General features: G+C 35.7%; 2 protein-coding genes across 3 annotated transcripts in view; one reads left to right on the top strand and one right to left on the bottom strand.

Moving 5' to 3' along the window:
- LOC129276728 (peroxisomal targeting signal 1 receptor-like) overlaps window positions 1–6,652 on the top strand; it is a 40,544-nt gene extending 33,892 nt beyond the window's left edge. For both annotated transcript variants that reach the window (XM_064109211.1, XM_064109212.1), the window contains exon 16: window positions 634–6,652. The gene's annotated coding sequence lies outside the window, so the exon portion shown is untranslated. The remainder of the gene's footprint in view (window positions 1–633) is intronic.
- A 123-nt stretch (window positions 6,653–6,775) lies between these two features.
- On the bottom strand, window positions 6,776–26,511 carry LOC129276731 (large ribosomal subunit protein uL29m-like). The gene is made up of 5 exons (XM_054913132.2): window positions 26,260–26,511; window positions 12,070–12,227; window positions 10,860–11,017; window positions 9,332–9,508; window positions 6,776–8,510 (listed from the first exon to the last, which is right to left on the bottom strand). Exons 1-5 carry the CDS (start codon window positions 26,412–26,414, stop codon window positions 8,346–8,348), a joined length of 813 nt encoding a protein of 270 aa, XP_054769107.2. The 5' UTR covers window positions 26,415–26,511; the 3' UTR covers window positions 6,776–8,345.
- Between the last annotated feature and the right edge of the window lie 930 nt (window positions 26,512–27,441).

Below are 27,441 nucleotides of genomic sequence, written 5' to 3'. Positions count from 1 at the left end.
TTTATCAATATAAGCATTTATTTATATGTCTGTAAATGGAAATTTGCATGTATATCAAATGGTAACAATCCATATCAAGAGAAACAAGCCTGTAATAATGCATTAAGTTTTTAGCAGAATTTGTGAGAAGTGTGACAAATGTTGTAGAAAAGACATTTACATGTACAACATGTAGGTGATTTGATTGCAATAATTTGTGAATTTTATGTAATTATTATTTCACGGTTGTTTAGTTACCCCATGTATAGAAGGAGTGTCTATGTACAGTAGGCTACAAATTTGGTTTCCCTTTAATAGATGTCCCCATTGAAAGATGTTCTACATGAACTTGTTTAGTATAGCAAAACACCTGCTCTAAAAAACAACTTTTTTCATCTATGTTCAGTGGTCATTATAGACATCGACAGGTTTCACTCTATTAATATTACATTCATCAATATGTTCATCAACTTGATTTATGATTTAGTACTTTTATCACTTGGTATTATTTGTTAATAGTTAACACTTAACTTAATTACACTCGGAAAATACCTTTTAATAAACCTTTGAATTCTTATCGTTTCCTCAGCTGGTATATCATATGACATGACTTATGAATTGAATTGGAGAATCTTACAATTTTTTCCTTTTCAGAACATGGAACATCCTTCAAAAGGTTGATCCATGATTGGCGACATTGCTGTGAATGCTATGATTGCATCCATGCAGACTGTGTAAGGTCATCAATTCCAACACTTAACTGGTGGTTCTAATCAACTATTGCGCTATTGGGTCGATCGTCTCCACTGCATGCACGTTTTGGAGAATTTTACATTGCCTTCAGGAAGAGTGATTGATTCAGATGAATTTCAGCTATGGAAAGCCAATGAAGCGTAATTGATGGGTCATCTATAGCATACAGTACACTGTATTCCTTAGCTCTCGAGAGACGATGTGTAATCAAGGATGTGATTGATTGGGATTAATCATAAGTATGGAAAGACAATGAAGCCTTGATTGGTCATCTATAGCATACCCATTATTCCTTAGCTCTTGACAGTCGATGTACAACTATGGAAAGCCAATGAAGCCTTGATTGGTCATCTATAGCATACAGTAAACTGTATTCCATAGCTCTTGCGAGACGATGTGTAATCAAGGGTGCCGTTGATTTTGATTAATCATAACTATGGAAAGCCAATGAAGCCTTGATTGGTCATCTGTAGCATACTCTTTATTCCTTAGTAATTTGAGAGTCAATGTACAATCAAGAATGCGATTGATTCAGTCCAAATAACTGATTAAGTCTTGATTTGTAATATCTCTAACATAATTTCATTGACTATTGAGAGATACATGTATGTATAGATAACAAATTAAAGATCAATGCCAGTTTTGGTAATGATTTTAAAATGACTATCCAAAACAATGACCACCCAAATGTCTGTAACAGTATGCATAAATAAATAAAAAATTATTCTGGAAGAAATGTTTAATTGCTGAAAAATAAGCATGGCATCCCTGCTAGATGCTGTGTCCTTGTCCAAGCAATAATAATACACTCTCCAACATCTGTGTTGGCAATCTTCATTGTCATTGTTTTTCAGCTTTGATTTCAAGATTTCACAAAGTTCCGTTTAGTTAACTCTGCCAGGGTCCCGTAACACAAAGCTTAGCAGAACATTTTTCTATGATTGATTGCATTGACTACAGTGTACTATCAATCGTGAAAATCAAGCGTACAATTAATCACTAATCTTTTTTTTGTGTTTATTACGTGACCCTGATCTAGATCTAGGATGAAATAGTGACAATTAAACTTGGGTTTACATACTTTCTCATTGTTTACGGTACTGCATCTACATTCATTTGTATTTAATTTTGACTATGGAAATCCAGTAGAGCCTTTATTGGTCATGTACATGTATTTCATACACTGTATAATATACAGTATATATACCATTGCTTAATTAATGTTGTTGGTATCTAGCATCGAATCGAGAATGATCATTGACCTGAAATGACTTGTGCATGCTCTTGGAATAATCTTTAAAGCATGCATTGTATAGTTGACAGTATTACTCTACCTGTAAATGGAAGTGTGATGATATTCATGAGTTAATGTTATAATTTTTTTATCTTGCCAATCCTTTTCCAGCTACATGTACATATGTTGTACATGTACAAGAAAGCTTTGGTGCAATTATCATTATTTTTATTGCTTTTGATTATTTGATAATGTCCAATATTAACCTTCTATACTGCAAAGAGCAGTACAATATGCATGTCGCTTGTAATGTTTTCTATATTAAAAACTGCATTGTTAATTTTTCCAAAATTATTTTTATATTATTGGGTGTTAAATTATGCTCATTTATGTTTAATTTTTTTTTTTTTTTTTTGCAATAAATCATTGGGGGGAGCTTAGAGTACTCTTAAAGTTTGTCTCAATTGTTTTGTAGTATCCCTGACAAATAAGCATTAAAAATTGATATTTGACATATATTTTTTAAATGTTCCTTACAATGTTTTTTTTTTCCCCTGCCAAACAAAGTTTGAAGGGCATGTTTAGAAATCAGTGTACGACAGGGCGGTCGGTCCGCTTCGAACTACTTCCTCAGGTTTTTAACCAATTCTCATGAAACGTGGCACACATATCGGTGTTGGGGTAAGGATGTGCAAGACACATTTTTTATATGGGTTGGAAATTGTCTTGCCATGGTAATTATGGCAAAAATAAGGTAAAAATCTTGAAATTCAAACTATACTTCCTCAGTTTTTAACCAATTCTCATAAAATTTGGCACACATTGGTCTTGAGGTAAAGATGTGCAAGATATAATGTTGTGTGTCAGAAATCATGTTACCATGGTTACAATGTATATGTCAAAAATTAGGCAAAAATCTTGCAGTTTGAACTACATTGTACTCCATCTGTTTTAACCGAATCTCATGATTTTTAGCTCACAAATTGGTCTTCGGGTAAAACTATGCAAGACATATTTTGTCCATGTGTTGGAAACGGTTGCCATGGTAATGGTATATGGGAGGGGTATCAATCACCCTCAGTTAAAATTCTATTTATACCTTTTTTCAGTTTCTATAAAAATGAAATTTGTTGGTGACACTTCTCTGATCATGAAGAAAACAAGATTCTTAGAAGTACTGGTAAAATCCAAACAATCATACATTTACAGATGTTAGCTTTAAAATACATTAATTTGAATTGGATTTTTACATGATAACATGTACTATAGATCTATGAAATTATGTTTTTTCGAAACCAGGAAATTGATAAAGCACCCTGGTGTGAGATTTTTGTGTTGCAAACATATCACACAAAGTGTTGTTTTAGGTTTTAAACTTGGCCGCATACCATTTGACATAAGATGCAGAACCCCTCTAGATATCCAAATAGAGAAAATAATCAGGGTGTCTCTTTTCTGATAGTAATTTTTTTTTTTTACCATAGGCCAAAGAACACTGTGGAGACACAATAAGGTCCATTTTAGATTATTTCTCTACTTTTTAACCCTAACTAGGCCGGGCTTTTTTGGCTGTTCTGTGGCTGGGGGGGGGGGGGGGGGTTGATTCAACCCCCCCCTGAGATCTCGGCCGCCGATCGCGCGAGCGCCGCAAAAAATTTTCACGCTGGTAGTGTGCGATGTGATCTAAAAGGCTGTATGGTAAAATTTTCCAAAATAATGAGATTTTATTTTATGTGAATTAATTATGCTAATTTATGCATAAATCATACTTTTTGCTCTAATTCACTAAATAAAGCTCCTAGAATGCTAATTTTTGGTAACAATATTCTTTGTAGCATTCTTAACAATCGCAATCGAAAAAACTTGGTTTGGAAATCAATTTCCTATGTATTTTATTGTTTTATGAATTTCTTATGTATTTCATTGTTTTTCAACCTTTTGTTTTTCTTTGTTTTTTTTTCACTAGATTTATTGCACAACCTTTTTGAAGCATAATTATGCTAAAATCAATTGATTTCAGCTATTAAAAGCAAAAATAATCATATCTTTATGAAGAAGATGAGAAAACTCAATTTGCATTGACTTTGTACACAAAATCACGTTTTGGAACAATTTTTGGTCAGACATGCACTTACAAAATGTTGCGTAATTTCGGAACCGCGTACCCGGGCGTCGCAAATTTGGTCTGAAAAGATGCGTGAGACTTAAAAGTATAAACTCTGTGAGTGGTGCGGTAAAAAAATTTCGCGCGGCGAAATGATCGCAGAAAATGTTGAGGGGGGGGTTGATTCAACCCCCCCGGTCAGTTTAGGGTTAATGATTATAAGTGCCATCATTGAAAATGTCAGTTTGAGATACTTGCAGACTTTGTAGTGATCTTATTTTTTCCAAACATCCATAGAAATATACATTTTTACCGTTTTTCCACAACAATTTTAAAATATCTTTCTGACCTTAAAAAAATTGTTACCAAGATGATTCCACTAGATACTTAAAATGTGGACCGACAGGGTCACTTTAAAACTATGTGTAGTATTACAGTACTTATCATGAGAAACTTTGTGGGAGTATTAAAGTGAATAGGTTTCATATAAAATTTATTGATGCTTGATAGTATCGCGGGTTATCTTACCGATTATACATGTATTTATTATTTTTTTCATGCATCTCAACAAGTGTATATGTTTGGTTTAAAATGAATTGCTAAATGGAGTGCACACAAATAAAAAATCAGTGTTACATTTTCAAATACCCGACAATAATGCACATGTAGCATACATGTAATTACTCTTGCTTTAGCAGTGCACAAGAACAAATGTATATTTTTATGCACATGTGCATTAGGTTAATGCATGTTTTTTAATGGTTTGTTGTAATGTTTACAAAGCAGGGCTTCCATTTTCAAAACAGATGTATGCTGCTTAAATACCTTTCGTTTGAATCTTGGAAAGAAAAGTACAAGTAAGGTATACATGTAAGTGTAGGTTAATTTTGTTTAGAGGGTGGGTAACATGCACATTCATGGACATAATGCTTCATATTCATACATGTATGAAAGATCAATTCTTTATGATAATAATAATTGACTATTTACATAGCACAATATCAATCTACGACTGCTCAAAGTGGTTCAAAATTATTATTACTTGGTCGCTGGATTCATAGCTTTTCTAGCAGCCTGTTAGGTGCTCACTTGCTACTAAACCAACCACAATGACAGTTGTTTCCTACGGGTACACAAATAGCACTTATGTAGTATTCATAGTCAAGAATGTTATTACTTTTTTGCTCTAATAGATAATTATGGGTATGACTTGCTCAAGTGTGTATCCTACACACAGGTATACATTGTTTTAATAGTAGTACCATCAAATACTGTGTTTTTTTATGTTGATGTGGAAACTACATAACATATACAATAAAAGAAAAAGAATGGATGGTACAATTGTAAATGTACATGTTATATATGTACATTTAGATGTACTGATATTTTCTCTTGAATGTGAAATGTAATACATGTACATGTTTGTCACATGTTTCTGTAATAGTGGAGTTAAGGACCTTTTTTGTTACTCTTTTTGTGTTTTTCACATTTTATTTTCTTCTATATAAGTGTATTTTCAACATGCCTTTTGCTTTTAAAGTCTCACCAGTTGGTATTATGCTCAAAATTTATATTTCAACAGTGTTGAATATAATTGTATACTTGAAGAAGTTACTGGTTAGGTAAAGTGCTATGATAGTCATGAAATTTGATTATTTTTTTACATTTAAAGGTGCACATGTACATAGCATTTGTTCTTGAATAGTATATATACTTTACTTCCTATTTGTAATATCCTTTCCTTTTATATTTCCTTTGATATTTTCTTGATGCTTAGTCTCATCACCAACACTTCCCATTAAACTATTCTTCTTTACTGCCCTTTCTCACATATCCCTTTGATTTTACCCAACTCCTCCTTGTTCTCTTATCCATCCTCCCCTTACCAACCTTCTCCCCGTTCTTTCTTTCACTCACGTTCTCTCTCAATAGGCTCTTTTCTATACCCCTTCTTTCTCCACTTTCTCTCCCTCTTCCTTTCCTATAAGTGTCCGCACCTTCTCTCATTCTTCCTCTTTCCCTTCACACCGATAGCCTTTATTGTCTCCACACCCCCTTCTTTCTACACCCTTTCCCCTCTCTCCCCCCCCCCTACTCTTTCCACCTGACTCTCCCTCTCTTGCACACTCATTCTCTCTCTCTCCAGTCTCTACATTCCCACCTTCTCTCTTCATAACTCTCTCTCCCTCCCCACCCCCATGCCTTTCTCTCTCTGTTAAGGCCCTTTCACATCATTCTGTGCAAGCCTGCAACTCACCTGCAACAAAGCTTTGACCATGTTCAAAACTTTTGTGCATGCAAATCAGACTTGCGTGCGCATCTGCGGGCAACTGCATGTGAGATACTGTCAATCCTTACCTGCAGGTTTCAAAAATATTCACCCACAAGTCACAGGCAAGGCATGCACGGAACAATGTGACAGAGCCTACTTGTTCTGATATACATGTATGTACTTGTCCTTGTATGGATGTTTACTTTTTTGTGTGTGCATAATCATGTCATTTATTTGTTGTAATTATGTTTGATATGGGAACTGAGAGATAATATATCAAAATTAAAATGAAATTGATCTGGAATAGAAATATTTCTTGTCTTGTGCCTTTCTATGTATGAATATTTGAATCTCTGTTCTCTCCTACACAGTCATGTACATGGTTTGGGAATAAGATTTCTGCCAAAGAAAGAATGATTGCTACAAAAATTCATTGAGAGTCAATAATTTAAGCAATATTTATTTTGATACTAAAACTCCCATAGGGTTTGGGTTACAGAGCCTTAATATATAAATAATATATTACTCCCACAATGTATCATTGGAAAAGTTCTTACATCCAAGGGTGAAGACTGTTTCAAAGGTAACAATTGCATATACATATAATTATTAAAATTCCCATTCAAAATGATGGGTATCATATGTTATCCAATAGCGATGTAGATCCTTGTTATTTGATAAACAATTCTCATCTTAAAACCATGTCAATAGAACTACATGCACATGTAGTCATTAGTGACGCTCATAAGCATTTTTTTTTTATGTTAGCAAAAATAATATAACTGGTCCATAGCCGTACACAGAATTTTTTTCCTTGGGGGCAAGACATACAAAAAAAATTGTAGAAATTCGAAAGTAAGGGAGCAAAGTGACCAAGCTTTTCATTCATTTGGGTGCTTTTTCATTTTCTAAAATGAAATCGAAAGATTTTGTTCACACTTTTGGTAAATTGTGTCAAAATTTTCAGTAAAAATTTGCAAGTTTTCAAAAACTTTTGTGGGGGGGGGGGGACAGTCCCTACCCCCCCCCCTACCCTGTTGCGTATGGCCATGGACAAGTCATGTGATAGATTTCAGCCCATCACTATTACAAAAATAAGATGTCATCAACTTCACCGAAGGAAAAGGCAATGTATCAATTGTCAATTGGTCTTCACCCGCTTCATCTAGTTTCCATTGGCAATCTGTCTCATCCATTATGGTCTAATAATATTGCGTCAACAACCAGTTCATCTATTTAATGTTTAGTCTAATTGCAATTTAACCCATTTACCATTTTGTTAAACTTCCAGTCAAGCTATATCCATTTTGTGATATAGCTTGTGATATAACTTGGTCTAGCACCACTCAGTCTAATCTGATTATGAATCAAATTCCAATTTGACAAAAAGCAAAAATTCTACTAAGACCATCTGGGTGTTAGACTAAATGAGAACTGAGACTCAGAGGCCCGTATTCTGAAGTCGGGTTTAACTTAGACCATGGTCTAACTCTGTGCTAAAATTATGGGAAGCCAAACGTTTCAAAATTTTGTTTACAGTGAGTGCTTCTCATTTTTACTGTGCTCTATACTAATCATTTAATGGTGAAGAGAGCTGTCATACTTGTCCTTCCCAGGCAGTTAATGTTTTGGGAGCCAAATGAGCTGATACATTGAACCTCTACTGTTAGAGATTTATGTAACAACTGGCTTTCCATAGTTAAACCACATTTTAAATCCAGAGTTTAAATTAAACCTGGGTTCAGAATACGGGCCAGAAGGTATAAATATTCTTTTTAATCATCTCTTCCTGACCCAAATAAAAATCATGACACAACGGGGGCTCTAGATCAAATAATAATTAGACCAAAATTGATGAATTGGGTTGAGACTATCTGAGAAGTCTTATACCAGCTGCTTGTAGACACCCAGGCAATGGTCCACAGCATCATAACTTGTCAATAGCTGGATCGTCCAATATGGCTGGGTGCCAGCAGGTTTCCATAGCAACAAATTCAAACTGTTCACTTATTCTCCCAGACTTCGGAATCAGGGAATCTCTGCTTTAGTTTTAAAATGTGACTCCTCCTCTTTCTCCTCTCCCTACCGCCACGCTTTATCTCCTGTTCATAGAAGCGGGATAGATAACGCCCGAAGAAAGGATCGTACCACTTTCTTTTCGTTGACCACTGCGGATAACGACAAGAGAAAAAGTATGGATCATTGTTAGCAATATATTTCAACCAAAATGATTGATCAACGTGGAAACTTAATTTAAAAACTCTACCGGTATTTCAATACACAAATGAAATACTTACAATTTGATTATGTTTTTGGTAAGCTTAGTATGGAAATTCTTTTAGAAAGAATCCTGTAATCTCAAGCAGGCTTTCTGTGTACAATACTTGGAGGTATCAAATAATATTTAAACCTAACAATTACAGAATATAAATCTATTCTGAATATTTCCATTTTGTGTTTGATTGAGCATTGTCCTAGACCAGGGGTTTTAGATTAGTTTTGTTAAAGTGCCACATGAGCTCTCGGAGATCTGTGCTGCGCTACTATCCGACATGCATAGCGAGAGAAGCGAGTGAAATTACACAGCATGGGGTCAAGGAGCCCCTTAGGAGGTTGGAAGTTTTTTAATATGAAGCATTTTATTAGGTCCATGTAAACAACATAAAAAGGGAGTAAAAATTCAACACAGTTCAAAGAAAGGTGAAATTGTATTCATTTAATTTTCTTTGAAAAGCAGCTTGCATGTATCACTTCGCAAGGAATGCTGTGCCAAATGTGGCATGCACACCACTAACTGAGGACCCCCCTGACCTACAATGTAATAATAATAATAGTTATACCTTAGTCTTAAATAGCGCTTTTCATGAGATTCATAGAACAATGGGAAGCTCGAAGAGAATTCCAATGACGTGGGGCAGAGCTTGAAAAGTATCACCATAAAATTTATTGTTTGCTTTTTTTGACAGTTATATTTTTATTAGGAACTTACCATTTTGTTCATGTACTTTGGCACCTTGTACTCCTTTGGTTTGATGTATCTCTTGTAGCCAAAAGGAGTATACTGCCATTCCCCTGGGTGCTCTTCTTTGTGGCCCGTCTTTAGTTCCGTCAAAGCTTCTTGTCTCTCCTTCAGAATAACCTTGAGGTTTTTCATAGAGACTTCCACCTAAATCAACAACAAATAGAATGAATGTCATTTGGGCAGGGCATCCAGGGGATAGCTTCATCTAAATTATGTTCTGTTTCATCCCATATGGTCTAATCCTACTTCATCTACAACTATTTTGTCTACTAACACTTTGGTCTAATTACCATTTAGCCCATTTATCACTTTATTAATTTCAACTATAATAGGCTATACCCACTGTTCTAGCTAGAGCCTTTTAATGGTGGTTGCAATATCACAGCAATACAAAGTTTTTTTAGGCAGAGTTGGTGGTCTTAAAGCAGAAAGCGAATGAATATCATGTAATGACATCCTAACATTAACAAGTCTCTGAAAATAAGCTAATATTTATCAAATATAATACTGATTATTGTAAAATATGTAAATAAAACAAGATTAAAGATGGAAATAAAATTCTTCTTTGCAAGAAGGCATGTTTGAAACACTTTTCATTTGAAATTACTGGTGGTCGGAAATAGTCTACTTTATGAAATAATGAGTGGTGGTCAAAAGTCTTCTGTGCTGGTTAGACCAACCACTGATAACCACTGAAGCTATATCACTGGCTATACCCATTTTGTCCATAACCCACTAGGTCTAATACCACTTTGTAGTCTACAGCCCGTATTCTGAAGTCGGGTTTAACTTAAACTCAGGTTTAAAGTTGTGGTTTAAGTATGGATAGCCAATTGTTACATAAATCACTAACAGTAGAGATATCATATTTCAGCTCATTTTGCTCTCAAATCATTCATAATTGTCTAGGAAGTAGAAATAGCTGATTGTCTTAACCATCGATGAATCAGGAATGAGCACAGTAAACATAAGAAACATACAACTTGATAAAATTTTTGACACTTTTGGCTTCCCATTACTTTAGCACAGAGTTGACCATGGTCTAATTTAAACCTGACTTCAGAATACAGGCCTACAAGGCTAGATGAACCACATATACATTTTATATTCAAGGTAAAAAGTAATATTTAGACAAAGTGGGCATTAGATTAAATGAAAATTACATTAGAATGAATACACTGGGAACCAAAACATGATTTAGAGTAGATTGAATTGATAGTATATCTAATGGGTTTAGACTACCTGCAAAGTAGACCAACTGCTGGTAGACCTAGTGAATATAATCCTATATATGAGGACATGTCTTGAAAACTGTCAAAGAATTTTGCAAAGAACTAATTCAGAACATCAATGAGATTCGACATAGAGTTTTGAGTCCTGTTGAAGCTTGGAAGACCAATGACCAATCAAAGTGATAGTAGATCATATAGGCACAGCCACTACCCTAGAAGTAAAACAACTGATTGTAGGCCAAGTGTAACCACTCAAAACAGACCTTGTTAATCCTCTCAGGACTTGGAAGGAATTTTTCTTGCCTGTCAGCCTCAGTCAGCATGGTCAAGAGCATGTTCTTCTCTTTCAACAAGACATACCAGAGCTTATGTAATGTGACATAGTCCTTCAGTCTCAACTCATCTTTACTCCATGCTCTACCTGCAATTCAAAGTGTAACAAAACATGCATAAGTCAACTTTTTATGAGTCAAATATTCGCCCAAGGCAAAGCAACTGTCTAGACTAGATTGCGTGTTATATACAAGTACCTCTTCCAAGTCTAATTTATCTTCAGTAAACCAATCTGATCAACTGCAACTATTATCCATCATTGTCATAATTTTCCCATGGGAATTTTGCACAATGTTTATTGTAAACAAATAAGAGCAGGCTGAATTGTCAAGTCAATGGTGAATTTATGGGTATACATCATATCTAGAATTTTGAATTTTTATAAACCTGCATTTTAGATGTCAACATTGCTGGCTTTATATAGTTGTGGTTGATCACATCAATCACAACTCACTGTAAGATGGGAGCCCAGATTTCTGTGGTACCAATAGATATACTTGTCAACTGGTTCCAAGGATTTCCCAGTTCAAAAAGTTGTTCAGTTACTGTGACGAACAGCACAGACGAACGGACAACCCCAAAGTGTAATAGATTCAGTGGACTGATTCTATAGTTCTCTGGTTGAAACAGGTATTTAGTGATTCAAAGAATTGTGACTCAGTGATACTGTACGGTGGACGAAGAGAAACTAAAGCTAGTCTGCAGGATCAGAATGAGATTTGACAAATAATATGATGTCTAGGATGAAGACTATACTATAAACCTGATGTTTGTGTCAAAAAAGAAGCAGTCACATGACTGAATCTAGTCTCACTACTTCAGACTCTTTAGACGCTTTATCCACTAACTACGCAAAAGCCCAAGGTTTTATGCCTGCAGACTAAAAAGGAGGTCCTGGCCTTCAATGCATTCACAGACCTTCCAACCCATGTAACTGAAAAATTGGGATGATTTGCTCAAAAATAGGAAAAAGCAGGTATTTCCCAGAGGATTTAGCAGTGAAGTTATCAAGAAAAATAGGACAAATATATCGAAACAAGAGCTTAGAATGGTCAAAAATTCATATTCTTTCCTCCGAATTCAGAATGGTTGAGAGGCCTGCATTTAGCAGTACAGAACTGCTCCATTAATCCAACTTACCAGCCTTGACAGCAGGTTGTCCCCAATTCTTTGGGTCATCAAAGAACTCCTCAAGTCCTCTGATTGCGGTGGTTGAATGGAAGGATGCAACCAGGAACGGTTGGGCTGCAAGAAACGAGTGCTGCGGGTGATTCTTCCGAGACGACAAGATCTGTTGGCTTTAAAGGAAACAGTTAAATGTAGACTGAAATCACAAATTGCTTTTCTTTTGCTTCATTTTTTGCTTCATCATGAAGAAAGATAGATATCCATCCTTCTTTACTAAAATAGGTAACTGATTATCATTTTATATTCCCTTTACTAAACTGATATATCCGCTGTTTCAGAGGAGTTTTTAAAACATAACATTTTCTGATTTTTTTTTGGTCCTCCTACACACACGGATGTCTGTCATTGGGCTTGTAATGGTGGAGGTTCGACCGACGTTTAACTACAGCTCGATTACTTCATAATTCCTCCTTTTGATGGGCGAAAAGAGGCGCAATTATTAATAAGAAAAGAATAGTGAAAATATTCAGCTTTAATACTACCTTTCCCAAATATATGCTTGAAAATACTGAATTTTTATGACAAACATTCAGGATCAGGTTCTTCTTGGACCACTCGGCGTCATGTTTGTAACACAGCTGAGCGTACAAAGGCACCAGCCACTCCCGTTCGTGGTACCATTTTCAGAACGTGCCAGCCAATCACGTTCCTCTTACTATGTTTTCTCCATAGATACTGTAGTTAAGCGTCAGTCCAATCTCCACCATTACGAGCCCAATGGCCGTCATCGGTCTATTGACGGAGGTGATACCACAAAGCCAGACGAGGTCTCAGCGGAGCATATCCCTGGCAGAAATAGACCTATTTTTCGGTCTTACATGTACTAGCTGCCGAAAAATTGACTCTCTCTGTTCATAATAAGGCAAGTGAAAAATTTGGTAATAGAGTCAAGAACTACACTATCGAGAGAAGGGATGGCAGCTTATGACAAGTTTGACAACTACATGTATGATATTGTGTAATGAATAATAATTGTGTATTTCCTCAAACATAGCATTGGAGAAAATCCAAGAGTTGATTATTTTCTTCAATTTCATAACATTTTCACCATTTAAGGAAGAGCTGGTTTGGGATTGGTCTGTTTAAAAATATGGCGTCGCAATTATCTTATATTTTACGTCTTGATTATCTCTTTTGCGTTAATATTAAATATCACCCATGGGTGTATTACATGCCGCCATTCACAGGAAAATCGCAGGCACGGCGCATGCAACACTTACATGGGATTGCGTGAATTTAAGAATATAGATTTCTTAGATTTTGACTAGAATAACATTATTCTACGAAACTTACCGAACGATATGAATAAAATTTCCGCTAATATTCCTAAAATACTCCATTTAAGCGCTGATTTCTCTTCTTGTTGAACAACTATGGAGTTTACTCGCATTTCCAAAATTTCGTCTAAAGAGGGCACGCAATTCATATTCATATCAAAGACACTACAAGGGAAAGACTAGGCACTAAAATTTTTTTTACACGTAAATCGATGCAAAGCGTTACCCGAAGTCGGCAAAGTGTCCAATCTTTTTATTGTATAGACTTTGGTGGAACGTTTTTTTTTTTTTTTCAATTCAATTCAATCATTTTATTTTCCACTTTCAATTTCATATTTACAATTTTTGATACAATTGACATAGTAACATATAATCACATTTGAAGTACATACAAAAAAATTGATAACATTATAAAATTACAATAGACAATTATCAAATCGAAATATAAATAATTAAAAGGGAGGGAGGGCCAACTGATAAGCAGAGCTTGTATAATGTAGGCCCCCCTAATGTTGTAATTACGTGTTTATAGCAACTGAATTGCTCTTTTGTAAAAACAAACAAACAAACAAATAACAATATTTACATTATGTAATATATACATTATTATACAAATCATATGCATCATATTAAAAAATATATGAATCACTCATAGTGTATACAAATTATTAAAGGTTTCCTTCTTAGCACTGAAGGCTTAATTTGTAATTGATGAATTAAATATTTAGTAATAATTCAGGAGAAATGATTTAAGTCGTTTTTTGAACATTTGTATAGAATTGCTTTGTTTTATATCAATTGTAAAAGAATTCCATAGCTTAGGACCCATAAAAATAAACGTTTTTTGAGCAAATGATGTTCTGTTCAGTGGTAAATGAAAAGAGTTTGCTTGGCGTGTGAAGTGACTATGAATCGAACTATTTTTAAAAAACATATCAATTAGAGGCATAGGTAGTTGTTTAGTATTAAGCTTGAACATAAACTGTCCAAGTTGAAAAGTGTACAGTTCTTTAATTTTCAGAATTTTATTTTTCAAGAATAGATTATTTGTATGTGCCCGGAAATCTGCATTATTTATTACACGAATAGCTCTTTTTTGCAATATAAATAGTCTATCGATCAGCCAAATTGTTGCATTACCCCAAGCAATAAGTCCATAATTTAAGTAAGGGAGGATTAATGTAGAATACAAGGATAACATAATAGTGTGTGGTAAGAATTGTTTTAATTTACCAAGGATCCCAGTATTTCGAGCAATGATTTTGCAGACATTGTCAACGTGCGGTTTCCAGGAAAGCTTGTCATCTATGATTAGCCCAAGGAATCTAGTTGATCGGACCCTTTGGATGACAGTACCATCAAAAATTACATCATTTGGTAAAGCTTCAAATTTATTACTAAACAGCATATAACTAGTTTTATCAAGGTTTAGTGATAATTTGTTTGCTTTTATCCAATTTGCAACGTTTTTAAGTTCTTTATTTAACATTTGCGTCAATTGTTTTGGATCATGATGTGAGAAAAATATATTTGAATCATCAGCAAAAAGAATGAATTGAAGTAACCTAGACGACTTTTCAATGTCATTTATATAAATTATAAACAAAAGTGGACCCAGAATACTGCCCTGCGGAACTCCGCAAAGGACAGGCTTGTGTTCAGAGAAATTGTCATTAAGTGAAACGAACTGGGAGCGCCCTTTAAGATAATTCCTAAACCATATCAATGGTTTTCCCCGAATGCCGTAATGAGAAAGTTTGAAAAGAAGGATGTCGTGATCAACAGTATCAAATGCTTTAGAAAAATCTATGAACAAACCAACCGTATTAGAAGACTGGTCACTTTCTTTAGCTACCTTTTGAACTAAAGAAAGTATTGCATGAGTAGTGCTACTCTTTTCTCGGAAGCCATATTGAGTATTAGAAAGAATATAATTTGTTGACAAATGAACGGTAGCTCGCACTGCTGGCTTCGAGGCACGTAGAATTTTCTATTTTTTTGTTTCATGTGTCATCACTTTGAATGTTTACCAACAAAATTTTATCGTCAACAATAAAAATCTAAATGTTTTTTTATTAAAGGTCAAGTCCACCCCAGAAAATTGTTAATTTGAATAAATTGAGAAAAATCAAACTGGCAAAACGCTAAAAATTTCATCAAAATCGGATGTAAAATAAGAAAGTTGACACTTTAAAGTTCACAAAACAGTGATATGCACAACTTATGATGAGAAAGTCGATAATGTCCCTCACTCACTATTTCTTTTGTTTTTTATTGTTTGAATTATACAATATCATTTTTTATAGATTTGACAATAAGGACCAACTTGACTGAATCATATACATGTAGTATAAAACAATGCTCATTCCATATGTTCAGGGAGGAATTAATCGTTGTCTCACTTGACAACTTGAGAAAAAAAGAAATATTCCCTATTTCATATAATAGAATACAAAAGAAATAGTGAGTGGATGACGTCATCAGTCTCCTCATTTGCTTACCCACCAGGATGTGTATATAACTGTTTTGTGAAATTAAGCAAAACTTTAAAATGTCATAACTTTCTTCTTTTTTTACATCCTATTTAGATGAAATTTTCAGTGTTATGTTTGCAGGATTTTTCTCTTTTTATTCAAATCAACTTTTTGTTGGGGTGGACTTGTCCGTTAAGTTATTGCATTTATTGGTGTCCATATTTTATCAAACAATCATAGAAATTGCGTATACAATGAATTTAGATAAAATACTGACCAGCTGAATTAAGGATGTGAATTGTATTAGCGCCTCCATCTAGCTTCCTTTATTTCCGTGGAAGAGATATGCGAAGCCACTTTCCAGGCCGAGGTAAGCGATTTTGCTTTTTTTAAGTTTTAAGTTTTTAAGCGCTCTGGTGAATACAAAATTTTTTCCCTGGTTACTAATTACAAATAAATTGCAACTGTATGGAAATTAGTAATTTTGGTCACAAAAGTGACATTTTAATGATTTGTTAAAGTGTGTGCTGTGTACAGCATTGGCATACCATAGTCCTACCTGTAGATTCCCCACAGGCAGGATGGTTGCAGTGAACAAGTGCAAAAGCCCAGATATATTTGCATGTGTCGCGTGCATATATATGCATGATATTCCTTCGCACGCAAGATGAAATGAACCCATGGGTGGCCTGCCAGTAGATTTAGAATCCCCTTTCTTCACCTATTTTTCCCCTCTTTTTTTGTTACCGTGATGTTTTTATCATAAACCATAAATTCTAGCCTAAACTTTCTTAAAGTATACATCCAAAGAAAATTCACGAAAGTGATGATTATAGACAAATTATATATGAATGGAAAGGTCTTGTCTTTTTATACACAAATATGTCACTAAAAAGTCTTTTTGATGTCGTGGAAATGCAAGAAATGAAATTATTAGAGACCCTTCTCAGCCCCCCAGCCGCCCCCAGACAGACAGTCACGCGATCAAAAACAGTCGAGAATAATGACGTCACATGATCGACTCACTCTGTGCAAGCCAGCAGTACACTGATAGCTGATTCACCTTCCTGGTCTCTATTTTTCTTCGAATTTACCGTTTTCTTCATGTATTGTGATATCTGAATTCTGTTTTCGACAACTTCAGACTATAAGGGAACCAGAACTGTGTTATTTTGCCCGTTTTTTTATTGAATTGTGAACTGGAAAGATCGATTTTGTCCACTCGACAGTCTTCGTTGTGTTGCTCTACTAACTATTGAAAAACTCCAAGCTGCATGGTCCCATTCACTTGCTCCCGATGCATGTTGCAGGCTACGCTGTTTGATCCAGTCAAAAGTCAAGGTAAGCATGTTTGGAAACTGTACTTGTTCTGACGATGCATTCAGGTCAGATGACAGATACAGATCTGATATAAGTTTAGAATCATGCATTTTGGCATAACTACTATTAAAATTAAAAAGTTTTTATTTTAGAAATAATGTTTTTGCACAATTCCAGCAGATTTTTTCTTCAGATTTCTAAAACTGGTCAGGACTCAGGCAGGCGATTAAATTATTTAGGAGCACTGGTATGGACCATGGCTGAAAATCTGCTGTTTCAGAGGAATGTTTTAGTTTTTATTATACACAGAATTATATCACCATGATGCATGCCGATGTCATGAAGCCAGACAAATTTTCAGCAGTGATTACCCTGATTCCTGGCCAAAATCACTCACACGTATTGCGAGGTTAGTATTAGTATACTAACCTCGCACCACGAACCGCGTTTGGCAGTGGATTTCTAACTAGTGGGTCGCGCGTGCTGGGATCTCACTTCTTGGGTCCACGACTTCTATGGCTTGAATTTTCTGTGCGCGGCGGCATGTAATGAACCCTTGGGTGGGCCAAAATTAGAGTCTGGTGTTTCTTTCTGATTAGAGTGTTGCTGCATATATGTATGCGTAATGCCTTCAACAATGAAGATAAATGCAATATTTGTAATGACACAGAGACTCAGAGAGCACCGTAACTCAAGTGATGTTCGTGTAGTCTCCACTTCACTACTGCTACAGCCTACACTACGCTACACACCTACCCGGGTAGGTGTGGCATACATGTACGGTAGTGTAGCGGTAGTGAAGTGGAGTGGGGCCTACACAAACATCACTTGAGGTAGAGCACCAGTGTTCTGAGTGGAACTTTTTAGGTGTCTAAACCTACTATCATTTGTTGTTGACCGGGAATTACATGCCACCGCACGTCATCAATCATCACGATAATTAAATTCATACTTTGATTTGATTATTTAAACTATTTCTTTTTTTCTCTCTTCTACACACAGATCTGCACACTTGCTGACTCTGGTGACTTCTGGTCTCTGCTTGCTACCTCAATCTGGGAGATTCCATCATGTCCTTTTACTATGATTTGGATATAGCCATTTTTTTCTTCACTCTTTCCAGGACCTACGGTTTGCAAGTTGTGGACTGATAATGATACAAAAGAAAATTTTTCTTCATCAATCTTGGAAACAATTTTGAGCACAGTTTTGGAGAGAACTAAGAAATTTGACTTGGACAGGAATACAGCTTGTAAAAAATAATAACACACAATTTAAACGAAAGAACAATTTTAATGTTACTAGGGCATTTTGCGAGAAATGTTATACTCAATCACGCGTCCCAAATCAAGGGTAAGTCCTTTGATTAAACATGTAGTTGAATTGCGATTGCAACTCGACCTTATTACGCTTGAATTTGAATTTAAGACTTACGCTTGATTTGCAATTGAACATAAGTTTCTTGCAGCGCCCCATAATTATGTTTTGTTATCAGATATTTAACGTGCTGATTTTTCTCGAAAGGTATAATATATTTGTCCTTTTAAACGGTATTTGAATATGGGTACGCCTTTTATTTGTTTTCCACAATATTTATTGCATGTATGAACAGAAGTGAAATATTTATTGTGAAGCACTGTGAATGTTGTGTGCTGTTGTGTGATGGTTCATCATTTTTGTTATAAGACTGAAAGCCTGGTGGATGTGAGGAAGTGGCCTGGATGAAAGAAAAGTGAACATGTGTCCAATTACTGATTTGCATATTCTAAGACAAATTTGTTTCTGGATAAATTTTGCTATGCATTCCATACATTAAGAGTAAAGGAGAAGTCCACGCAATCAAAAATTAATTTGAATTTAAAGAAAAATAACAAGATATTGCAGGAAATTTCATAAAAACTTTGATTCAAATTTATATAATTACTATTTTAACAGTTCCGTAAATATAACCTATTGTGATCAGATGAAGAGTTTCCTATCGTCAAATCTGCAAAGAATAAAAAACAAAATGCCACAAAAAATAGAAACGAATGTGATGTGAGTGACAACTCTAATTTGCATATCATTGTTTTGTGTATATGACTGTTTTGAGTAAAAACAACAAGGGAAATTACTCTATTCAAATAATTTTTAGTTGATGTGGACTTGACTTTTAACTCTACCCCTCCCATCCCAAATAAGAGTAGAAATAATCTAATCAAGAACTTGAAAATCAAAAGCAGCAATTAAGAAGCAAGATTTGATAAATACAGGTCTGAATAGAATTTCACAAGAAAATAAAAAGAGAAAAAAAGATGGGTAGGGACGGGGAAGGAATAAAAAAAAATACCCAGAAAAAAAATCTGAGTTTCGAACCAGGGTCCTCGCACATGACAAAACAAAAGCCAACGCATTTAGCCACAGACCATCGCCCTATCGGGAAGGCATTTTTAAGATACATGTATATGAAAAAAAGTCCGCTCGCCGCTGTTTCCTAATAATGCTTCGGCAATTCAACTGCAATTTCAGTCATTTCGCGATGGATATTGCCGTGTTTTTTGTGTGGTTCCTGACTTTGCTACTTAATGAAATTTCATAATTTTTGTTCAGTCATAAAGAAGAATGTCTATGCTTTATATTGATTATAACATTAATGTGACGCAAGTGTGATTTCTACGTGAAAATATGCTTTGTTTATCCACATATATTTCTTGAAAAAAACAAAAATTTTAAGCTAAATATCGGTTACCAAAATACGTTAAATGTGCACTTTTTATCACCGTTCAGTAAATTCAAACTTTTATCTATATAACAAGACCAATCTTAAGAGGAATAAACAATTCTAAGAGCAAAAAACGCTGATTGGAAAGATCGTCTCCAATGGGCTGCTGTCAGCTCAGCTGCTCACTGCTCATTGTGTGACGTCACTCAGCTGGAGCTCGCAAGAGGACCGGTGGAAGGCAGAAATATGGCATGAAAATAAATCATTTTTGAGAGCTGATTTCTGCAATCTCTGATCACTATTTTGAAAAGTGAAGTTATATATCTGATTAGTAATACTTCCCCTTTACAATGATGACCACATAAAGTCATTATAAAATACTTTTGATTCTTCGGATGTATACTTTAAGTATTATGCCTGGCCTACCTCAGGCGATGTTCGTGCAGGCTCCACTCCACTTCACTACCGCTACACTACGCTCCACCTACCCGAACATCGGGACCGTGAATCATTTCGGATATACCGAGTCACAAAGGTGGGATGGCAATCATGGTTATCGTAAAAATTAAAGAAAAAAAATATGACAAGGGATATGAATGACATAATATCTTACTCTACACCCGTATTTCACTCCGTGTCCATCCTCCGGTTATCCTCAAAATTGGTGATTTTGGGCCAGTATCTTTTTCCTCACACGTATTATTCACGGCCGATTTCAAAACATCGCATGCGATCGGTCGCTGATCATATCGTTTGGTAAGTTTCATATCCAAAGCTTATCTCATTTTAAATAGGTATCTATTTCTAATTTTAACAAAATAGACAAACTTATTGCAAGTGCCGTTAGCCAGGCGGCTTCTTGAGAGTAAAAATCATTTAATATTTTTAATAACGTAGGCTTACTCTAAACGAAGCCAGGGAGTCCTTCCTATTCATCTGCGTGTACCGCAAAAAACCCTGAAACTTTCGCCCCCGAGATTTTTACTTTCCTTCTAAAAGATCTAGCTCTTAATCATGTACATGGGATAAAACTTCATTTCCGACATTTCTCCACTCTCGTTGTTATTTTTAAACAAGAATTCATTTTAAAAAATGAAAAAATATTGTGAAAAGACGGAAGAGACTTGCCCGATGTTTACGCCGCCATCTTGTTTCCTATTGTACTTCCCCAACGTTACGGACGCGAGCGTGAATGAATGAATACGAAGGACTCCTTGGCTTCATTGAGAGTAAGCCTACGTTAGTAAATGATTTTTACTCTCAAGAAGCCGCCTGGCTAGCCATACATTGAACACACTCCTAGTACCAATGAGGTCCAAACATTAACATGTATGGACCTCATAGGCGACATTACCCAAATTATGGGTTGGACAATGCTGTTCTGATTTCCAACCCAAGACTTTGGTAAATGTACGCATTAATACAAGTTGCAGTGTTAAGATATAACTTTTATTTGGTCGCATTTAATTGAGTAAGTTCTAAAAATAGTTGAAATTAAAATGGATTATTGTTAAACTTACATTTCAGGCCCTTTTTGTTGATTTTCGGTGAGCGTTCCACACACCTGCGACGAGTGATCAACTCCGAAGTGATACGCGTACTGGTCAGCTGATCGGTCAGGTGATCGGTTGGTTATCTTTTTGTCAGACGTTCATAATTTATGTTAAGCGTATCAATCTTCAGTATCTTGATTTCAAAGCATTAGTATTGCAGAGAAAAGTCATTATTGATTGGAATCAGTGGCGGGGGGGGGGGGGAGGGGGGGGGGTTGGGGTGAGCATTTCTGCCCGTTCCCCCTTTTGAGATTTATAGTAAACATTTTGGAATTAAATATGTTGTTAATACTAGTTATGTGCCCCCCCCCCTCATGAGAATCACGTACAGCATTATTTGTAATGGGGATATTTTGTTCATATTCTTTTCTCTTTTTGGCCTTTTTTTTTTGTTGCCAAATTCAAAATTTTACTGGGAACAAATTAACAATATGACTTTCTATACATCACTTTTAGGGACAAACTTTTTATGGGGGTGGGGGTTGGGGGCTTGCCAAATATAATCAATGGTGGAAAAAATGACCTTCTTTTTAGTGACAACTTTATAAAAAAATTGTCAAATTTTACGCGAGACAAAATGACCTTCGATCATTGCTATAGTTAAAACCTTTTTTTTTTTTTTTTTTTTTTTTTTTTGGGGGGGGGGGTTGCCAAATATCACGTGGACAAAATGACTTTCCCTTTTCTTATTTTTGTGGGGGGGGGGGGCTTGCCGAATATTACGCGGACAAAATGACTTTCATTTTGAGTGACCATTTTTTTTTAACTTGTCAAACTTTACGCGAGACAATGACCGTTTTTTTTTTTTTAGTAAGAACCTTTTTTGGGAGTTGTCAAATTTTACTTGAGAAAATTCACCCCGCCCCCCCCCCTACTTACATGTAATTTGGAAAATCTTGGATGCGCCTCTATATAGTTTGAATCATAATGAAGATTAAGCATGCGTATATATAGCTTACATCCACGGCAGAGGCGTAAACCGCCGGGGGCATGCAGGCTGGCCCTTGATCCCCGGTCCAGTGGATTTCACCAAAAAAAAAACGGGATAAGAGAAAAGGAATGAAGGAAGGAAAAGAAAGAAAGAAAGAAAGACAGAAAGAGAAAGGGAAGAGAAATAAAAGGCCATAAAAAAGCAAAAGGAAAGAAAAATGCATGCGAGAATAATTCTGAATGTTATGTCAAAATCTATTGCAAAATTGATATTTGTAATAAAAGTGACAAAGGTTTTGCTCGCTCGCCTCTTCATCTGGTAGGCGCGTAGCTAGGGGCGGTGCTCCCCGAAAAGGTCCCTCCCCCCAAAAAAAAATAAGGAGGGAATAGAGAAAATAAAAAGCGAAATGAGAAAAGGGGGATGTATATAACTTAGTTTATAATTGTTTTTCCTTTTTTTGGGGGGAAGGGGTCAAAACATTAACGTTATGTTTTTCTATAAATAGGTCTAATTGCTAAATATCCAGAGTTATCGAGACCCACCTGCTGATATTGCACTGGGGGTACACGATGGAAGGGTTAGGCCTAGGGGCCCCCGAAAGTTCTACAACCAAGATAAAAAAGAAATGAAGTGAATTAATGAAAAGAAAAGGAAAAGTGTAAGTTAAGATATCTATCTCAAATTTAGATTTGCACGAAAAGTTTTTTTCTCGCTTGCTTCACTCGCTTGGAACATATAAAGCAACTTTATTCCCACGCGCCATGTATGCCTACATTGGCCCTCTTTCTTTCTTTTATTTTATTTTTTTTTACTCATCACGCTACCGTACTGCCACACACGGGTTAGACCAAAAGCTTCAGTCTCTGTATTTTGGTTGTTCCGCTGAACTACGTTGGCTCCACTCACCATACATAGACTGAAGGGGATGGGGCCCCGTACCTACAGCCAACGTATAGTGAACTAGCGTTTTATAGATCGCGATTTAAAACTGTTTTTTAAGCAAAATTGAAAGTTTCATGGTTTCCATTATCAGGGAAATATAAATAACTTAAGTAATTGCATACCTTGGACCGGAGTTATTGAAAAAAAATCCTCTGGATGATTGAGAAATCTGTCATCTAAGACATTTTCACCTGACCTGACGGTTTTTCTTGCAAGTTGCCATCTTGAATGACGTCATTATCGTTATTAACTTAATGTCTCGAATCGATATATCGCGATTATAACTAGTACTAGTACTAGTATAACTAGTATCGTTTATCTTCGGTTTCGTTCGCATATGGAGCAGATCGTATAATATCGAAAGCAATATCGATATCACATTCGTGATTGTTGACGTTCGTTTGTAAATATTTTATAGTTTGGCTGCCATTTTGACCATTTTTATCGTGTTCAACCCAATTAAACATCGGTAAAGTATATTTTTCATGCCTTTTTCATCTATATCGTTTAAAGTATTTAAACATTAAAATATCAAGTTTTAAAAGTTTGTTGTTTATACATCCTTAGATTGTAAATTCGATGTGTAAAATTACATCAAACTTTGGACTGTGAATTGACAAAAGGGAGGGAATGAGAACACATGCGAGCCCACACGTACACCCTACCGTCGGTAAATGGGGATTACAGTAAAATGTCAGAAATTGTTGAATAAATCCCCAGAAACGACGGTTATTCCTGTCTACACACGGGTTTGCCCTAATGATCGTGGACAATCATAAAAAATATCATTTTCATACCATGTGACTGGGAAATTTTTGGCTCCACCCCCCCCCCCCCTCTCGATCCCTGTATCGATTTTGACTTGATAGGGGCCTATACCTGATGGAATTTGCTTCATTCAATATAAAATCATAACGGATAGAACGCCTTGAATACAGGCCAAACAGCCTAACGACATTGCCGTGTCACGTGACAACCAGTATTAAACGAGAATGTGCACAACCCTATGGCGACAAAATTTGCCGCAAAAGTTGAGCAAGTTCTGGACAAAAAGGCTTCAATACCCCAAGAAAAGACCAGGCGAGTACTATTTATACATTTTTTTTCAATTGAGTAATAGGCCCCCTATCTAGAGTCTAATTTAAGAATAGATTTCGTCATGGAGCTCCATGGTAAGATCTAGTAATTTAAGTCCAACATTTAATTTGCGTGCACTCACTTTTTTATTTTAACACAGGAATTAATAGCCTTGGTGCTTAGAGTGATTGAACACCACTTATATTTTCAAAATTTTAGAAGCCAATGCTGAACACTCTAGGCGACACCGCAATACTTACCCGTGTTAATAAAGTGGGACTCCGCTCACGCGCGTTTGGGCCTCCCTAGCTTAGAACTAAGCACTAATATCACCTTAAAAACTAAATCTACAAGGTATGTATAATCTATTTACAACTTTAATAATGTTTAATCGGTACTCACCGGTTCTTTTGATGTATTTTCTCAAGAATTCCCACGGATTTGTCTCAAATCTCGCGACAAACCACGTCGCCATAGACAGCTGCATATTCTTTTTTATTTATAAATAAAGCGCCCCTTACGATAGTTAACAACGCGGCCAAATCGTTAGGTTTTTTGCACTGTGTCCAAGGCTTTTTTTATTTTGTTTGATTTTTTATTTTTTAATAAATATTTTGTTCAATAGCGATTTTTACGTCAAATATTAAATTTATATCACAAAATATTTTTTAATTGTAGAAATATACATAATATTATGCAATATTTTATTCTATATATATTTTATAATAAAATTTATAATTGTTGCGGTCTTTAAAAAAGGATAGTCGATTGATCAGGTGATGACCACACGTATCACGTGATCTGAAAATCAGCTTCATACCGCTTTGATCGCACTCGACGGTGACCGGACTGACTGCCAAAAAAAGATCGAAAAATGACTCAAATGTAAGTTTCCCTTTATTTTATTAAATTCAAATTAGGAATAGGAATATATTTAATGGGCAATCTTTTAATAAATGATAAACAAACGAGGACAAAACTCATATTTTGGGAGTAATATCATACTTGGGTGCAGGAAACAGTACGGTTAGAAGTTCTAACCTGTTTTTAACGCATTGTCGCCTATGAGGTCCATACATGCTAATGTTTGGACCTCATTGGTACTAGTAGACTAGGAGTAGGCAGTAGAGGCGCACGGCCAATATGGGAGACTCTCTCCAATAGGGGAGACAATCTCCCACATTGGAGACTTGCTTTGCAAAAGGACAAAAGAAACAACACCAACAAAAACATGATTTTTTCCACCCAAAATTTTGTCTCACTGAGGTCAGAAGCCCATTTGTTATGTGTGTGATTGACAAAAAAAATCCTTATCAAAACAAAAGTAGACGGTGAATTTTTAAAGTAGACGGTGAAAAGGGATAATTTTTCATGAGGAATCTGCTTATCACATTTTTATTTGCCGCCAAGGTAATCCTTTTGCAGCAAATGTAAACAAAGGAAATTGATCTCCAAAACTGGAGACTGTCTCTGAAATTGGATACCCAAATTCTTTACAAAAGTCTCTGATATTGGAGATAATCTCCCACATTGGAGACAGTCTCCAATATTGGCCGTGCGCCTCTACTGGTAGGAGTGATGCTGAATGCACTCTCTCAAAAATCAAAATAATGTGAAAGAAGTCAAAGAACAACATGCAACAATGTACAAAAATACTAATGCCTCTGCGGCCTGCGCCTCAGCAGCTGCGTGCGGCGACTGCAGACCACATTCTATTTTTTTTTCTAATTTAGTGAACAAACAAAACAATGCATTCTAATTTAAGCCTAGCAATTAGCATGCCTTGTGAACGTACAAACCCCGATACCTTCGAATGGGACTGAACCTAACGCCAGCCGTGAAAAAGTTATTAAAGAATTCTACTCACAATGGAAAACACGGTGAATATCTAGTCTCCTGGCCGAGCCTCCTGAATTTCCAGCTAAATGAGCCCAAATCGATACACCGAAAGGTATTGGATAAATTCGTTACAGCTCTCGATAAATGAATTCCCAACCTGAATCCGCAAGTGAGTGATGCCATTTTCTTGATTCCGATCGCAGGTGATTATTATACAGGGGCCGATTGCACGAAAGGGTCTTTCCAAGGACCGTCTTTCGTGTCGCCCATCTTTTATGATGCGCTATAAGCGGGGTGTTTCTGAAATTTATGATAAGCAAATAAAATTCGTAAGCTTGCTTTTAAATCAAATTTTATACAATTTCATGAGATATCACATCATTTTATAAACAAATATTTTGTTTATTTTAACAGACAAATAAAATATATTTGCAGATAATTTATTTGAAATGCGTTTCACATGGCGTATCATAAAAGATGGGCGACACGAAAGACGGTCCTTGGAAAGACCCTTTCGTGCAATCGGTCCCAGTGTTCCCGAAACTTCAAACCGCAAAATTAAAAAAGAAAAAAAAAATCAGAATGTCAAACAATAACAGTATGGCAGTGTATCCTATTGCCGGACACCTTTATTTCAGTGCTTTAAAAATGACAACTAGAGGAAATACAATCAAGAAAAATTCGCACTTGCTATTCCAAATATTATGAAAATTATTAATATGATAAAATTATTTTATATTTACCAACCATTTTCTTTGCATCGCACTTGCCGCATACCCCTCCACGAAAAACAATTATTTTCGTGCGCGACAAATTACATCATGATTCCGGACGCGCGCCGGACGGGTAAAGATATCCTTGATTATAATGATGTAAGAACAAATTTTTGTGATTTTTTTTTTCTTCTTATATCATATCATGAGTAAATTCTAAGTATTATTTGCTTTTTTATATCGAATCTGAGCAGATGTTGGTAATAAATTCGTGTTTGATAACTTATTTTATTTTGTCTTGTTAGCTGCATGTTCCATGGCACTTTCCAATAATAATATGCTCGCGTTCGTATCGTGACGCTCATCAAGTTCTATATATCGACGCGCTGCCGATCGACGGCTCTACTCACGGTAAACCTCGCGCACGGGTACCTTGAGAACTAGCCGTCGACGATCACCCACAATACACCACACCTCATCATTTGATCGATCAAGGA

This window comes from Lytechinus pictus, chromosome 14 (assembly GCF_037042905.1).
Source record: "Lytechinus pictus isolate F3 Inbred chromosome 14, Lp3.0, whole genome shotgun sequence".
Lineage (NCBI taxonomy): Eukaryota > Metazoa > Echinodermata > Echinoidea > Temnopleuroida > Toxopneustidae > Lytechinus > Lytechinus pictus.
This window is presented reverse-complemented; position numbering and strand designations above follow the sequence as displayed.

Bases quoted from the DNA above. Each gene is read 5' to 3' on its own strand.
- LOC129276731 (XM_054913132.2), bottom strand. From the start codon at position 26,414: ATGGCATCACTCACTTGCGGATTCAGGTTGGGAATTCATTTATCGAGA. The intron at 12,228-26,259 runs GTGAGTAGAATT...TTTCCTTTAAAG, and splicing joins TATTCACCGTGTTTTCCATT to CCAACAGATCTTGTCGTCTC. The intron at 11,018-12,069 runs GTAAGTTGGATT...TTTGAATTGCAG, and splicing joins ACAACCTGCTGTCAAGGCTG to GTAGAGCATGGAGTAAAGAT.